This window comes from Mus caroli, unplaced genomic scaffold (genome assembly GCF_978045245.1).
Source record: "Mus caroli unplaced genomic scaffold, Mus_caroli_1 scaffold_1, whole genome shotgun sequence".
Lineage (NCBI taxonomy): Eukaryota > Metazoa > Chordata > Mammalia > Rodentia > Muridae > Mus > Mus caroli.
This window is the reverse complement of record NW_028227256.1, coordinates 55,176,595-55,193,241: the sequence shown is the minus strand read 5'-3', so window position 1 is coordinate 55,193,241 and position 16,647 is coordinate 55,176,595. Positions and strand designations below refer to the sequence as shown.

The 16,647-nt window shown below is 42.6% G+C and overlaps 1 protein-coding gene and 1 pseudogene across 1 annotated transcript in view; both read right to left on the bottom strand.

Moving 5' to 3' along the window:
* Positions 1–1,728: 1,728 nt before the first annotated feature.
* LOC147006042 (ubiquitin-conjugating enzyme E2 variant 2-like) lies at positions 1,729–2,460 on the bottom strand (annotated as a pseudogene).
* A 9,361-nt stretch (positions 2,461–11,821) lies between these two features.
* LOC110290283 (aldehyde oxidase 4) overlaps positions 11,822–16,647 on the bottom strand; it is a 60,029-nt gene continuing 55,203 nt past the window's right edge. Inside the window, exons 32-35 of the mRNA XM_021156806.2 lie at positions 16,294–16,359; positions 15,517–15,702; positions 12,837–13,004; positions 11,822–11,875 (exon numbers count right to left, since the gene is read on the bottom strand). Of these exons, the coding sequence (XP_021012465.1) occupies positions 11,822–11,875; positions 12,837–13,004; positions 15,517–15,702; positions 16,294–16,359 (474 nt within the window). The remainder of the gene's footprint in view (positions 11,876–12,836; positions 13,005–15,516; positions 15,703–16,293; positions 16,360–16,647) is intronic.

Genomic DNA, 16,647 nt, shown 5'->3' with positions numbered 1-16,647 from the left:
TGAACATAGTTGAGCAAGTGTCCTTGTTATATGTTGGAGCATCCTTTGGGTATATGCCCAATAGTGGTAAAGCTGGGTCTCGAGGTAGGCCTATTCCTATTCTCAGAAAATTCAAAATTTTCTGAGAAACTGCCAAATTGATTTCCAAAGTGGCAGTTCAAGTTTGCACTCTCACCAGCAATGGAGGAGTGTTCCCCTTGCTCCACATCCTCACCAGCATGAGCTGTCTCTTGTGTGTTTGATCTTAGCCATTTTGACAGGTGTAAGATGGAATCTCAGGGTTGTTTTGATCTGCATTTCCCTGATGACTAATGATGTTGGACATTTCTTTAAGTACTTTGTGGCCATTAGAGATTCCTCTGTTGAGAATTCTATTTAGATCTGTACTCTACTTTTTAATTGGGTTATTTGATTTGTTGATGTTTAGTTTCTTGAGTTCCTTATATTTTTTAGATATCAGCCCACTGTTTTTCTGGGCTGCTGTTTTGTCCTTTTGACAATGTCCTTTGTCTTACAGAAGCTTTTCAGCTTCATGAGGTCCCATTTATTAATTGTTGATCTTAGTGCCTGAGCCATTAGTGTTCTGTTCAGGAAGTTGTCTCCTGAGCCAACGAGTTCAAGGCTGTTCCTCACTTTATGTTCTATCAGGTTCAGTGTATCTGGTTTTATGTTGAGGTCTTTGATCTGCTTGGACTTGAGTTTTGTGCAGGTGATCTATATGGATATATTTGCATTCCTCTACATGCAGACTTCTGGCTAAACCTGCTTGTTGTTGAAGATTTGTTGACAATGCTTTCTTGTTTTCTATTGTATAATTTTGGCTTCTTTTTCAAAACTCAAGTGTTCATAGGCATGTGGTTTTACTTCTGGGTCTTTAATTCAATACCATAGATCAGCCTGTTTGTTTTTATGCCAATGCCATGCAGTTTTTACTATTGCTCTGTAGTCCTAACCTGTAATTAGGGATGATGAGACCTCCAGAAGTTCTTTTATTGTACAAGATTGTTTTAGATCTCCTAAGTTTTTTTTTCTGTATGAAGGTGAATATTATTCTTTCAAGGTCTGTAAAGAATTGTGTTGGAATTTTTTTAAGACACATTCCATATTTTATTTATATTTTAAGACTAACTTTCATCTCAAAATCACATATCCATACACCTACTTCCTTTTTGTTGACTTCACTTAAAACATCTAAGCATGTTTTACTAAACAAAGACTGTAAACAAATTATTATGTCTGTTACATGTAACAAACCGGAACAGCTTTTAACAGAAATTCAAAACCCCAACATCTTTTATTATAAATACAAGTATCAAAACAATCCTGAACCTATGTTTGATACTAATAGTACCAAAGAATTAACCACTTCAAGAATTAACACAACTGTTGACTATTCATTGTATCTGCTACTTTAAACAATTCCAACTGCAGCTCTAAATATGATAAAGCATGCCATTTCTGTTCTTCCTTCTTGAGACTTTACTTTCCAGAAAAACAAATGTTTCCATGGCCATCTGACACTCTTTTGTCATGCTTTTGTCTTGAAAGCCTGGATTCCATTTTGAGTACTTCAGGTTCATGTTTAAATGCCAGTGCTTAAGAGAAAGAAAAATTGTGCTGCACTTCTCTTGTTACCTGAAAAATAATAGGTGTACATATATTAAATATATTCTTACAACTGTCCAGGTCATGTTCACCAGCTGCAATTCTTTTACTTAATGTGTGGGCATTTTGCATGGTGATATTTAATCAAGACATTAACATGAGTAGAAGGTTGCTGATTTAAGACAAGTTTGAGATCCACTAAAGTTAGTTGTTGTACGTCTGTCCTTCTGGAGGCTGTGGAAGCTTCATATTTTCTTTGGACATCATTTCTTTTTTTTTTTTTTTTAAGATTTATTTATTGATTATATGTAAGTACACTGTAGCTGTCTTCAGACACTCCAGAAGAGGGCGCCAGATCTCGTTACGGATGGTTGTGAGCCACCATGTGGTTGCTGGGATTTGAACTCTGGACCTTCGGAAGAGCAGTCGGGTGCCCTTACCCACTGAGCCATCTCACCAGCCCCCTTCTTTGGACATCATAAGATGTCTTAGCTCTTGAAGTATGACTTTAATGCTATAGGAATTTTGCCATTTTGATAATACTGGTATGCTCCGTGCATCCACCATTCCACTGGAATTATTGATCCCATTCATATTAATTTTTGTTACAAATCTAACTGATGGAGGAGCTTCTGGGTATTTAGATCCACATTCTACTTTCAGGTTATATATTCTGTTTTCATAGTTTGTCCTTGGTGGCCCAATAATCATGCCTGTCCACCTTGTAAGTGTCATGTCTTCATCATCTTCAAGGCCCCAGCTAACAGTACCATCATCTACTCCTTTTTGTCATTCTTCAAGTTCTTCCAACAAACGAAAATTACGAGGAACTTTAACTCCTGTGGAGATCGCCATCTTCTCCTGCTACCATGTGTTGGAATTTTAATGGGTATTGGAGTGAATCTGTACAGAATTGAAGTTATATTTTCTTACATTGGTACAGAATTTATATATTGATACAGGTTTAAAGTTTTCATTGACATAACATTTTGTGTCTATATACAAAAGTTTATGCCACAAAATTTAAAATTAATTTTGTTACTTTTAGATAGGAATTGTGCTCACACAACTCATTAAGAATATAAGGTTTAGACTCAATCCTTCTAACAGCTGCTATTAGAAACTCTTTAGGAGCCGGGCGTGGTGGCACACGCCTTTAATCCCAGCACTCGGGAGGCAGAGGCAGGTGGATTTCTGAGTTCGAGGCCAGCCTGGTCTACAAAGTGAGTTCCAGGACAGCCAGGGCCAAACAGAGAAACCCTGTCTCGAACCACGCCCCCCCCCCCCCCCAAAGAAACTCTTTAGGATGACTAGGTAATACAAGTTAATGGTTAGATAATAAACTCATGATATTAGATTCTGATTTAATTACAATAAAGTGTTTTTAATATTATTCAAATAGTAATTAGATAAGAGTACTCAAGGTTTAATAGTTCAGATATACTATATATAGCTAGATATTCTTCAAATTATATTCATCAGAGATCCACAGAATATGACATTTAAAATCATTTCATTATCAATAGATCTTTGACTAGGAAACATGTCTACTCCTAACAATACTCCCACCCCACTTCAAAGAAGATATTGAGCAGCATAACTTCCATAATTGTGGCAAGCCAGCCACTGGGCAAGAATTGCCTTGATTTCATCTGCAGACAAAGTTGTGTCCAAAAAAAGGACAAATGGATGTGGAATAGTCGATTGCTAAGCTCTGCCAAGACAGTGTAAAACAATCCTTCATAACTCCTGGTTCACTTAAGGTCTGTCAGATGGTTCTGGGCCAAAAGGCTGAAGGTAGATACTCTAATGCTATGAAGAATATTGGGGACTGTCCAGGTGGTCAGCTTCTCTATAAATTGTATAAGTTTTGGAAGCTATGTATTGTGCTTTCTACATATTCAGGTAATATTTAATTCCTTCTCAGATCTCTGACAAGGTTGAAGACTAATTATAATCTCATAATTGAACTTAAGTTGTTTAGCATTAAAGAAGATGTTCTAGATTTGAAAGGATGGTTTTCAGATGGTAATACAAGTTAAAATCAAACATAATTCAGGTACAGGATTGTAAACTCTTTAAGTTAGGGTAGATGATAGACTATCTAAATCGCCAAATATGATGGACTGGATGCTATAAATGTGTATCTTACCTTTTTAATTGGATCAAAGGGGAAAATGTAGCTGCTTGTATTTTAATGCTAATTATCTTCTCCCCCAAACAGTTTACTTTAGAAGTCTGCACATAGCTTCTGGAACCCTGCCTCCAGTTGGTGCTGATTGGTAAATAAATATGCTGACAGCCAATAGCTGGAGAGGACAGAGAGAGATGGGATTTTAGGAATTACTTTGTTTAGGACTGGGAGAAGGGAAAAGGGAGATTCACCATGGTGGGGAGTGTGGAGGAGAGTAAAGAAGCCATGCCTGAGAAGAGTGCAGGACAGAGAGTCATGGCTGTAGTGTGTAATTTTAAAAAAACACTCTAAATGCCGCTAGGCACCAGCAATGGCTGTCTGTCTCTGTTTGTTCCTAGCCTGGTGCAATGGCCTGAGACCATGACCACAGTCACATGTTTCTCCCAGCCAATGCCTCTCCCACAAATGTCTGCTCTGCCTCTCCAGAGCTTTGAGATCCTTTTCTTGCTAGCCCACCACCCCTCAGCATGCTCTCGTCAGCCCTCACTCCACTGTGGTTGCCTCTTCCCTGGAGCTCAGTCCTTTACCCAATCTTCCCATTCCAAAGCCTGGCTGAATTCTGCCCTGCCCACCTGAGTCGCCATGAACGAAATCATCGGACAATCTTAGTTTAAAATCAACAGATGACACAACTACTGGGTGTGAAATCTATCATCCCAAACTCATCAACTATTCTATGTAGGAAATTCTTCTGGTGGCAGAGGTCGCCACCGGGTCTAACAATTCCTGGTCTGAATCCTGAACCTTCTTGCTCTCTGCCTCTCTGGAAAAAAGGGCCGTTCCTTCCTCTTGTGTCCCCCTTTCCTCTCTCAAACCAGGCAAGCCCACCTCCTCATCTTTGCCCAGTGATTGGCATCTAGTTGTCTTTATTAGCCAATCATTAGCCTAATTAAAGGGGAAATTCTCCTACATATAGTCAGTCACTATGTGAAAGAGCCAGGAGAGTGCAGCTCAGAGGGCTGTTCAATTGTGTCAGGAGCAGCCAAGATGGAACTTAGAATAAGTAAGTAGTAAGTCAGGATTAACAACATGGAGGTTAGGCAGTGGCCCAGCTATTGTGCTGATGATTAAGCATATTAAAATATAAAGGCTGTGTGTGTGTGTATGTGTGATTCACTGGGGAACATAAACCTTAGGGTAAGTAGTGAAACTGCTGCTGGGATTTATTTATTAATATTTATTTCTACATTTGTTTATATGGTGGATCACATTGATAGATTTTTTTTTTTTTTTTTGTACATTGAACTGTCACTGCATCTCTGGGATAAAGCTTACTTGATCATGGTGGATGAGCATTTTGGATGTACTCTTGTATTTGGTTTGCAAGTATTTTATTGAGTATATTTTTTCATCAATGTTCACAAAGGAAATTGGTTTGTAGTTCCCTTTCTTTGTTGAGTCTGTGGTTTTGGTATCAGGATGACTATAGCCTCATAAAAATGATTTTTGGCAATGTTTCTTCTGTTTCTAACTAGTGGAATAATTTGAGGAGTATTGGCATTAGTTCTTCTTTGACAGTCTGAAAGAATTCTGTGCTAAAACTATCTGGCCCTGTTTTGTTTTTTTTGTTTTTTTGTTTTTTTTTTTTTTTTTGTTATCGTTGTTGGGATACTTTTAATGACTGCTTCTATTTCCTTAGGGATATAGGACTATTTAGATTGATAAGCATAAATACTTAGAAGTCAGATTGACAACATATCAATTTAGTAAGGTAACAGTAGTAGGACCCTCCCCTAAGGCCTATGATGTCTGCAGCCATGGCCCTTTGACCAGGTTTACTTATAGTACCAGCATGAACTCTTTCTCGTGGGAAAGGCCTCAGATCTAATTAGAGAGCAGTTGGCTAGCCCCATAACCTCCATCCTGCTACTACACTTCCGACACATCGTGCCTGGCAGGTCAGTGATGCAATGTTCAAGGCTCACTGATGCGTAAGTCTGTTGATGACTTACTTCGTTCGCTCAGGGCCCTGTATAACACCTTCTGGCACTATGAAAACTCGCCAGCAGGGGAAAGTTTTCAAGTCAGTTTGAGTTTGCCGTCTCTATGTCTTACGACAAATGTATTTTGTATCTTCAGTAATACGTACTTTAATTCTCTTCTTCACCTTTAAATAGACTGTTCTAGTTGATGAGTGAAACTTTATCTCTATTGACCCAGGTACTGGAGTGTGTGCTATAAAAATGGTTCTGTGATTTACATCAAAGAATCCTGTTCTGGTTTGTCCCCTACAGCTCATGTGTTTAAGTCTTGGCTCCCCTCTATGGAAGCATTATTGAGGTGGATTTGGAATCATAGCACCACTAACTTCCTGAAAGGGTTAACTCATTGATGAGTTCATAGTTAAATGGAAATGTAAATAGCTAAGCTATTAGGAGTGTGACCTATTGGAGAAAGTAGATTGCTGGAGACATGACTGTGATGTGTACATCTCACCCCTACTTTCAGTTCACCCCCCATCTCTTCCCACCTCTCCCCTTCCTCCCCCTCCTACCTCTCTCCTCTACCTCTCCTCTCTTGCTTACTCACACTCATCCCTACTTTTGTGCTCTCTGCTTCCTGGCCACCACAGGGTGAGCAGCTTTCTGTGCCATGTTTCCATCCCATGATGCTCTGCTTCACCAACCTGGAAGCAAATGTCAAATGACTAAAACATCTGAAATGGAGTCACATTAAATCTATCCTTCTTATGATTGTTTTCTCTCATTGTCACAGAAAGCTGACTAGTACATCTTGTCAGCCAATAAAGAAATTAATGTTAGAAATCACATAGCATTTCCCAGTAAGTGAATCTTCCATTTAGGGGTGGGGAATAACATATCTTGCTTGCTGATATAAATGGAAAAGTACTGGCTTTTGTGTGTTTTGAACTCTTTAAAATCCAGATCTAGCGCTAGGGAATGTAGGTCAGTGGTAGAGTATCTAACATGCTGGAGGCTCTGCGTTTAATCCCCAAGATTTCTCATAACAAAACCCAAATGAGAAGTGGGAAGTAAAGCCCAGAGATGGGGCACAGACAAACAGACTTATAGCACATGCGTTTAGAACCTTGAGATCCTGGATTGATCATGAAATGTCCTTGGTCAGGGAGACCTCTGCTCATATTTAGAGGAAGAGAGCAAAGCAACCTAGCAAGGCTGGGGGCTCAGGTGATCCAAGGCTGTGCCGCTGCCTCCATTTTGGTCAGGGACCTGACCTGCACACAACTGAGTGCAGGACACCAAGGGGCCAAGACAGGTGACATCTTTGAGGCTTCCTGGTTATGGTCAGATTCACAGTCTGTCTTCATTATGGTCAGTAAGACATGGGCTTCCGTCCCTTGGCTTGAAGTCTCGGAATTTCTTGCCCCTTTCCTCTCTCCTGTGAAAAATGGGAGCCGTGACTGGCTGCCAGCTGCTGGCTGCTTCACCTCCCTGATGGAGAGCTCCAAGGGAGCGGGGGCACGTATCATCCTTGCAGGGGCTTGGAATACTAACCATTCAGTGGCCAATGTGTGATGTGACAGTCAGACCCCCCGTCCTGTCTCTCCATCTGTTCCAGGCTCTCTCTGTTCTTTTGGAGCAGAGCCCAACTTGCTACTTCTTAGATGTTAAAAGTTACCACTTCCCATTTCCCCTTCATCTTTTCTCGGGCCTCCTGTGAATCCGGGTTACAGAATGTCACTTTTTCTAGGTACTGACTGATGTACCAAGCAGCCATGGACAGTGAGTTGTGTTAATGAAATGGAAAAGGGAGAGCAGATCTTCTAGGAGCACAGAGTAAGTGGGTTACAAGCTCATATGACCTTGGCCACACGAGACCTCTCAGGTGAAGGGGGAGGGGACTCTCCTTACAGCCCCCAACCGTCCCTCCCACGACATGACCAAAGCCCACTATGCTTGTCATTGCCTGCAGGCCCAAATGAGAAGTTTATCCTTTTTAATTTTATTTTAAAACAGTTTCTAAGTACTTTCCAGAACAGGATAGGAGTTACATCTAACCAACAAACTGGTTAATTTAAATTAGCTGTGAGTCACTGCAATGTAGTTATTTTATTCCCCTGAGACGAAGAGTGATTTTATTCTAGAGATTCCAATGTTCCCAATTTACAGGCTGGGTTGGAGATAAAAGACCTGAGGCCACTTTCAAACCCAAAGATGAGGGGGCTGTTCCACAAGGTTCTAAGAATTTGCCCCTCCTTATCCCTCTCTCTGTCTCTCTCCCTCTCTCTTATCAGGGTCTCCTGTATCCCAGGTTGGCTTAAAGTTTGCTATGTGGAGGGTGACTTTGTCTCCTGATTCTCCTGCCTTCCTTGTGAATGCCGGAATTACAGATGTTCACCACCATGCTTGGTTTATGCAGTGCAGGGGGTTGAACCCAGGGCTTCACCTCCTGCTAAGAAAGCTCTACTAGTTGTGTGAAGTCCCCACCCAGAGGACAGAGTAAGTTTCCTTGTGAAGTAAAGGAAATGAAATCATTTTTGACACCAAGAGCTTGGCTAACTCTGAGCACCAGAGGGCAGTAGATCTGCATTTTCTGGGACAGAAAGGTAAGAACACTATTAAAGGGTGTAAAAGCATCATCTAGTGATTACTGTGTGTGTGTGTGTGTGTGTGTGTGTGTGTGTGTGTGTGTGACCAGACAAAAAGCAACCTTAATTAAAAAATGAAGAGAAGAAGTAATCTAAAAGATAAGAGCCGGGATTTTAAGAATGTGTGACACAGTTCTACCAAGACCTGTGTAGTAAGAGAGAGAACTCAGTGAATGGTTAGAAGGGAAACGACGGTAGAAGTAGGGGGGTTTCTGGGGTGAGGGAGGGAGTAAATGAGACACTAAGTATTTTCTTATCAGGGCCACAGGGAGAAATACAAGGACAGAGATAGCAGGAGTCCAGAAAAGACTTGCTTTTTGTGGTGACAATATTTGGTAGCCTTTTTCTAAACATCAGTAGAGGATATATATCTGCTCATAGGTAAGTAGAAATGAAGAGTTAGAAATATAATTGAATTTCCAAATTAACAAAAGAACAAATGTAAAGAGTCACAGCTCAAACAGGCAAAAATGAGAGGAACTAGGGAAAGAGTGTAAAATGTATGATCTATAGTATGTCAAGTTTAAATCACGTGTGTTACATATAAAGTAGTACAGCATATATAAAGGAACAATTGGAAAACTGTAACCACTGTACTGGAAGCATTATCAGTTCTGCCACTTAGAAATAACCACTAGCAGGTCCACTATATTAATTTCAGGCTTCATGATGACATCTTTGTGTGTGTGTGTGTGTGTGTGTGTGTGTATACACTCTGTGTGTGTGTATATACATATACACACTCTCAGGGAGGAATGGCACCTCATGAGCTCTCCCTAACATGATGCTGAGGGATGATCCTGTGCAGAACACAGAGGAAGTCGGGCTGGGCTGGAATGGAAGCCTCTGCCTTAATGGCTATCCTCAGAAGGGGCTGTGTAGGCTGCTGGGGGAGGATTATCAACAGTTGTTCTCAACTGTGGTCCCCAGGCAACATTACTGGCCGGCCCAGTGAGGCGAGCCCACTGGTGCAATACCCAGAAGACAGCGGTGTGTTTCGCTCCTCCGTTTTTTCCAGCTGCTGCATTCTTTACATCCCTTCTCCTGGAACCTTACCTGTGACGGGGAGAAGTGACAGAGATGTCCTATTTATTTGCATTTAATAGTCACTTGGTCTTCTCATTTTAACCAATTAGGAGTTGCTCTAGCTTCTGCCCACTGCAAAAAGAGGTTTCTAAGTGAAGCGCTGGTGTACGGACACAAACACAATGCAGAGGGGAACTGAACAGGCACAGCATGCTCAGGTAAAACAGCAGCAGCTGCTTCCCTGCTAAGCAGATGCCCCCCTCCGCAGCTACGGGCTTTTGGCTAGGTTTATTTATAGTACCATACATGAATTCGTTAATGTGGACTGCGCCTGAAATCCAATCAGGAAGTTGCCATCCTTACAATAGACTTGCCACTGTTGCATTAGTAAGCACACCTCATGAGTTTCCATTCCGGCCCAGCCTGATTTCTTCTATGCTCTATGCCCAACGCATGTTGTGCAGTGAGACTATTTTTTTTTAATTGTCCTGACATCATGAGTTTGTGGGTTAGGTTCTAGGACACATAGATTATTGGGGGGGGAATTAAAAGATTGAGTTAAACATTTAGAGGCACATATTTTCACCCTCACTTTGGAGTAGGACACAGTAAGCCACTCTCCTGCTGGTCTCTGCTCCCTATTCTGGTGTGAGTGTGATATACTCAGGCGACCTGGACGTGGAGCTGGAGAGACGAGCCCACCCTGGGCTCTTGTAGTGGCTGAGAGCATTTTCTGCACACAAGTCCCCCACAGTACAGAATCCTGCTCCCCCATCTATTCTGGTTTGAATACAGCTTATCTTCAAAGGTGTGTGCTGGAAGCCTGGCTCCCAGGGTGGTAGTGTTGAAACTGTAAGAGGTGTGTGTGTGTGTGTGTGTGTGTGTGTGTGTGTTCATTCATGGAGACTAGAAGAGTACACTAGGTGTCCTGTTCTAGTCCTCTCCACCTATTTCTTTAAGAGAGACGTTCTCAGTGAACCTAGAGTCAGCCTGGTGATCAGCCATTCTCTACCTTCCACAGCACTGGAGATACAGGGGCATAAGCTCTGGCTGGCTTTCTCTGTGGGTGCCCAGGATCTCGGTTTTTATGTGTGCACAACGAACACTCTTACCCTCTGAGCCACCTCTCCAGCCTGCAGCCTGTTCTTTTAATCTGGTCTCAAACCTATTAAAGTTGCCGTGAGTTTGTTCTTCCACCACTCAGCTATAGCCATTGATGTCTACAGAGTTTAGATAAAGGAGAGCCTTAGCCCTGAGCACACAGTTCCTTGACAACAATTCAGTTTGTTTATTTCTGCTTTTAAGTTTCCCAAGAGAGGCCCTAGGTTGCATTTCCTTGGGAAAATCAATGTAAGATAGGTAGAACGGAACCACAAGAGAAAGGACCTTTGTGAATTTTGTGTTACTTTGGTGGTAAAAAGAAGAAGTGGTTCTGATTTCATCTTTAGCCATTAAGCTAAAGCCAAACCCAGGAGTGGCTCTGGACTGATGCTTTGCTCAGTGTGGCTGCCTAGGAGAGGAAGATTGTATCATGTACCTAGTTCACGGTGGAGGAGGGGTGTTTGGATGGTGGGAAATTTTGGATGGTGTTTTAAATATGTTTTGTGTTGTTATAACAAAACACCAGAGGCTTGGTACTTTGTGAAGAAAAGAGGTTTATTTTGGCTCATAGTTTAGAGGCAAGGTCACAAGACTGCCCATCTGGTGAGGACCTCCTTTCTGTCCCAGTAGATGGCATCACACACTAGAAATGCAATGGCTCACACTGGCAGAGAGATGAGGAGGGGCCAGGCTTTGGGGAACTAGTCCATTCCTTCCTGTCACCATTGATCCCTTACCAATGACCTCTCAATAGGCTCCACCTCTTACAGTTTCAACTGTACCACCCTGGGAGCCAGGCTTCCAGCACACACCTTTGGAGACAAGCTGTATTCGAACCTGTCTCCAGCTCTACGTCCAGGTTCCCTGAGCACGTACTGCTTGTTCTTATGATAGCGTTTGTACCACAGGAAGTGGCAAGCACTGGAAAGTGGGTTTTCCAGGTGTGCTGGTTTTGGGAGACTCCAGTCTAGAGAGAGTTTTGGAATAGACAGTTCTGTTGGGTTTCAAACATAGCTGTTTGAAACAAAACACAAGGAGGCCCTCCTGAGCTGTCCCAGCTTAGTTAGCTAGGTTTAAAAACTCACCATGATGCATACTTTCAGGACAATGAAAACTAAATCAGAATTTCCAATTCTAAGTTTTGCTACACAATTTTGTAGAAATCTGTATCTTAACATGTAATCATGCAATAACCTAATCACAGAGAATAACTAAAAAAACAGTAAAATCATGTTTGATAAATTCTAGTCAACCCATATGCTGCTCTGGTTTGGGGCTAGTTTGAATCAGCTGCATGGCTTTTCTTTTTTCTTAAAGTCACAAGATTAAGACACGTGGATGGACCAAGGTGTGAATGTTGAAGGGTCATCTCTGGGAATCTAAAAAAAGATCAAAAGATAAAAGTGTTATTCCACACACACACAAAAACTGTTATAATCTGAAGGCATGTAAAACAGAATAAATTGATATTAATTCTTCTTTTTATTGTATATAATTTCTATATTTCAATCGTTTAGTCACATCTATCTTCACAATACACATCTCATATAGATGTGCTTCTGTTTTCTGAGATAGGGTATTTCTGCTCAGCGCAGGCTGGCCTTGAATTTGTGATCTTCCTGTTCAGCTTCCCAAGTGCTGGGATTACAGGTGTATGTCATCGTGCTTGGATCCTGGCTTTTCTGTTTTGGTTCGGTGTTGGGGATGGAATGAATGCAGGGCCTCTTGAATGCTATACCCCAGCTCTCACCCTGATAAACTTAAGCTTGAGATGACCTAGAGCCACTGAGCAGCACGGTAACCTCAAGGGCTCGTACTATTGGGCTTTACACCCATAATTCATGCGGGCTGTAGGAGGCAGTGCCATGAGAGATGGTTTCTGGGACAGATCTGGGTGTGATTTTTGCAGCTGGCAAGTAGAGCAGTATCCTATAGAGTGTGTGATAGCAAGGCATGGAGAGGTGTGCCCAGAGACCTGACAGTCTCATCTCAATTACTTCTATTAGTTTGCATAACAGATACTTTCTGCATAATTGAGCAGGCCAGAGATCTTGTAAATGAGGCAATCAGAAGTCCACATCAATTGCAATTTGATAAAATATTTAAGCAGGTAATCTACCATGTCCCTTCACTATTAGTGTGCTGCTTCTTTAGAGTCTGAAACAATTAAGCCAACCTTTGAAGACATTTAGAGGCATGTAGGAAGCAGTGAGTGAAGGCCAAAGGAGACTTTTCATAGAAAAAGATGGACGTGACCTGCAACGTTGTCATGGTTACAACATCCAAATCAAGAACATTAAAGTCCATGTATGGGGTGAGGACAGTAGGGATTTCCCTTACCATCTCAGTAAACTGATCTGTGCAAGCCATGCGAATCACTTCAGGTGTTGCTGGGCTATTCAAGGGGAAGATGTCGCTCAGCCCTCTCTCCTTGCGGGCAGTGGTCACAGCATCATATATGGCAAATAAAACTGAGGACCCCAGGAACATCCCAGCCTCACCCAATCCCTGAGGAAAAGCATAAAAGGTTGTTAGAAAAGCAAGTGAAAGACTCCAAAACTCCCAAAGGGAGGCACTTACTCAAGCCTCGGGTCAGCCGCGCACCCAAGAAGACACTGAGACCGGTACTTAAGATGTATAGAGAGTAAGATTTAATACAGCAACGATAAGAAAGCACATAAAAGCACATATACCAGATATCTGGGGTCGAACCTCATGCAGCAGGTGCAGAGGAGATTCGGCCCCTAGCCCAAATTTTCACAGGCTTTTATAGGAAGGAGGTAAGGGGGGAGCAGGGCAGGGAAAATACAGGTTTTACGTCACTAAGAGATTCAGCCAAGGGTTTTTTTCAAAGTGCTTTTCGCAACGCGTCCCACACTTTGGCCATGTACTTGATTCATTAGAACTGAGGTTTTTACTCACACCCTTATCTCAAAAATGTCCCTGGCACAGTCCTTAGTTGGGAGGGGTAGGACTGGGTTCGTTCCAGGAAACCCTTATCTCAGAAATGTCCCCGGAACAGTTTTCATTTGAGAGGGGGTCTGACTCTGGTGTGAGAGTTCAGAATGTACTCTGGGGTGAGAGTTCTGGTGGTCAGTAATTTTCCTCTTTCACAAGGTTCTTCAGGATTCATCTCACACACACACAAAAGTGTATGCACATGCACACGCATGCGCACATACATCTTCTCTGGCTTTATCACTCCTCAGAGGGAGTGTATCCAAGTAGCTGGAACTTAATCCCCCTCATAGTAATTTGTGAGTGGGGTTCCTTTGAGAGTACCTAGTGACAATACCCTAGGGCAGCAGGCAGCTAAAAGCATCATTTTCCTACCCAGGCCATGTCCTGAAGACCATGTCCACAGTGCCTTCTAGGCTACCTGCCTTTTAGTTAATGTTTTTCTTTTGTAGTGTTGGGCCAGAATGGAAAGCCTTGTGTATGCTGGGCAAGTGCTCGACCACTGAGCTACCCAGGCTCAAAGATGATTTGCCTTTAACTTAAAACCCAAATGGAATGACCATAATAGATTGGTAGATAGTGAAGTAGTTGCCTGTCCTTATGTGGCCTCCTTAGCACCTGTTGGGTGTGTTTGAATGAAGAGCATGAGGAAATTGTATGCTTCGAGATTCATCAGTTAGCAAAAGCACACACACACACACACACACACACACACACACACACACACACACACACACGTTCATTTGTGGGTAAGCCACATGTAGTGGCTATTCCTGGTTGTCAACTTGACTATATTTGGAATGAACTACAATCGAGAATTGGAAGGCTCACCAGTGACCCTTATCTGGAGGCTTGGAGATCCTTATCTGGATCTTGCTATGGAGATCTTGAGCCATAGTGGTTATGGATTCCAGAAGATTAAATCTCCGAGTTTAAGGAGATTTAATCTGGGCTACACCTTTCATCTGGGATTAAAGGTGTGGTGGAACACACCTTTAATCTGGGCTACACCTTCTGCTGGAGACAATATAAGGACATTGGAAGAAGGGAGTCTAGCTCTTGCTCCTTCGCCTGCTTGCTGTGTGAGACTGAGTAACTGCTAGATCCTTGGACTTCCATTCACAGCTGCGACTGAACCATTGTTGGGAATTGGGCTGCCGACAGTAAGTCATCAATAAATTCTTTTACTATATAGAGACTATCCATAAGTTCTGTGACTCTAGAGAACCCTGACTAATACACCACATTATAAGAATGTCTACAGAGATAAGAAGAGGGACTCAAAAGCCATGGAGTTGGAGATACTGGCTGTTTAAAGATTGTGTGCTTCAGAAAGCACGGAGCCAACACCTTAAGAATCAGTGATCATGTAGAGCAAAGCACTAGCATGGTGCTTGCTGAAACCCCAGCCTGGTATGGGAGAGTGGCAGAAGGGAGCAAGTCTAGGGGAGGGTTGAAGGCTGGAGGAGAACTCTGAGCTGCTGCGCTTTGCAGACAATGTCTTAGTGACCCAGCCTAGTGGAACAAGACGCCCAGAGACTCCTCCGCACATTTCACTGGATTTCGCTTTGTTTCATGTTCCGGAGTTAAGACTCTACTTGGGTTTCTGGAGTTTGTGAGCAGCATTGCTGTGCCTTTGGGGATTTATAATTCAGAGGAGAAAGCAAATTCATGCGTCATGATCTTCTGGCAGATGGGCTATTATGGGCTGACTTCTCTTTCCCTGCAAGCACCACGCCAGCACAAACCTTCAGTACCTAGGGATGCTGTGGCATCTGGAGATGAAGTCTTTTAAGAGGTGATTAGGTTAAATGAGGTGTTTCAGTTAGGCCTTTGTCCAGTGTGACAAGGACATAGTAGGAACAGGGGACCAACCATCAGTAAGCCAAAGAAAGCAGGACTCAGGAAACCAAGCCTGCAAGTGTGTCATTTGGGGACTTTCAGAAACCAGACTCATGTGGGACACACATTTCTGCTTCAGCTACCCAGTCACGTTTTTTTTTTTTTTAGGGGTCAACTGATTTGTTCCCTACCAACTGACAGAGAGGTCGAAAATTTTTACCTTCGATGAGTAGATGGCTATGGGATTTCGAGAGCGCACCAGAGTGACGTAGAACTCCTCTGGTATCTCAGTGACGGTGGGGATTTTGTAGTCTTCCGGGCCCCGAGAATAGAGCACACCTTTTGGGGAGTATTTCAACTCCTCTGTGGTGTAGAATCCCATGCCTTGGATAAAGGCTCCCTCAACCTGTGGGCACAGTTTTGTGGGTGAGAAGTCTATAATACTGACTGAATGATATTCTAGTGGGAATGAAAGCTGTGAGGTACAGTAAGCCACTCTCAGGGTCTCCCAAGTGTTCTTGAGACCTGTTCTGGTGCTGTCATCTTGCCTGCTTCACTTGAGACCTCACATGTCTGACATTTGCTTTGTTACTGTTCCAAATCTAATGCATTCCCTCTCATCTCCAAGTCTGTACGGGCATTTTCCTCTGATTATTCTCACCTCTGCCTGGAAACTCTTATTCACCTTTCAAGTTCCACATGAACAGTGGCCACCTTTCTGAAGCCTCTTCCCTCATTCCATCACTCATTCCTTCCTTCCTTTATTTCCTTCATCCCCTCCCCTCTCTGCCTTCCTCCCTCTCCCATTCTCCCTTCCCTCTGTCCCCCTGCTTCCCTATCTCCCTTCCTCCCTCTTTCCATCCTTCCTTCCCTTTCTTCTTCCTATCTATCTATTCAGATACAGTTTTGCTATGTAGCCAAGGCTGGGCCTCAAGCTCAGTCTTTCTATAAATGGGATTGACAAGAGTCCTTTTGGGTATGGCCTGAAATCACATACCTGCCCGATATCCAGGGCAGGGTTAATGCTGAAGGCAGCATCCATGAAGATGTCGGTCCTCAGGAGCTGCACAGAGGGAGTAAATGTAAAATGGACAATGTCATGTACTTAAAGGATTTATTTTATTAGAAAAACAAACAAACAAAACAATCAGGGCTGGAGAGATGGCTCAGTGGTTAAGAGTACTGACTGCTCTTCTGAAGGTCTTGAGTTCAAATCCCAGCAACCACATGGTGGCTCACAACCATCCATAATCTGACGTCCTCTTCTGGGTGTCTGAAGACGGTTACAGTGTACTTACATGTAATAATAAATAAATCTTTAAAAAACAAAAACAAAGATTATGTGTCTGTC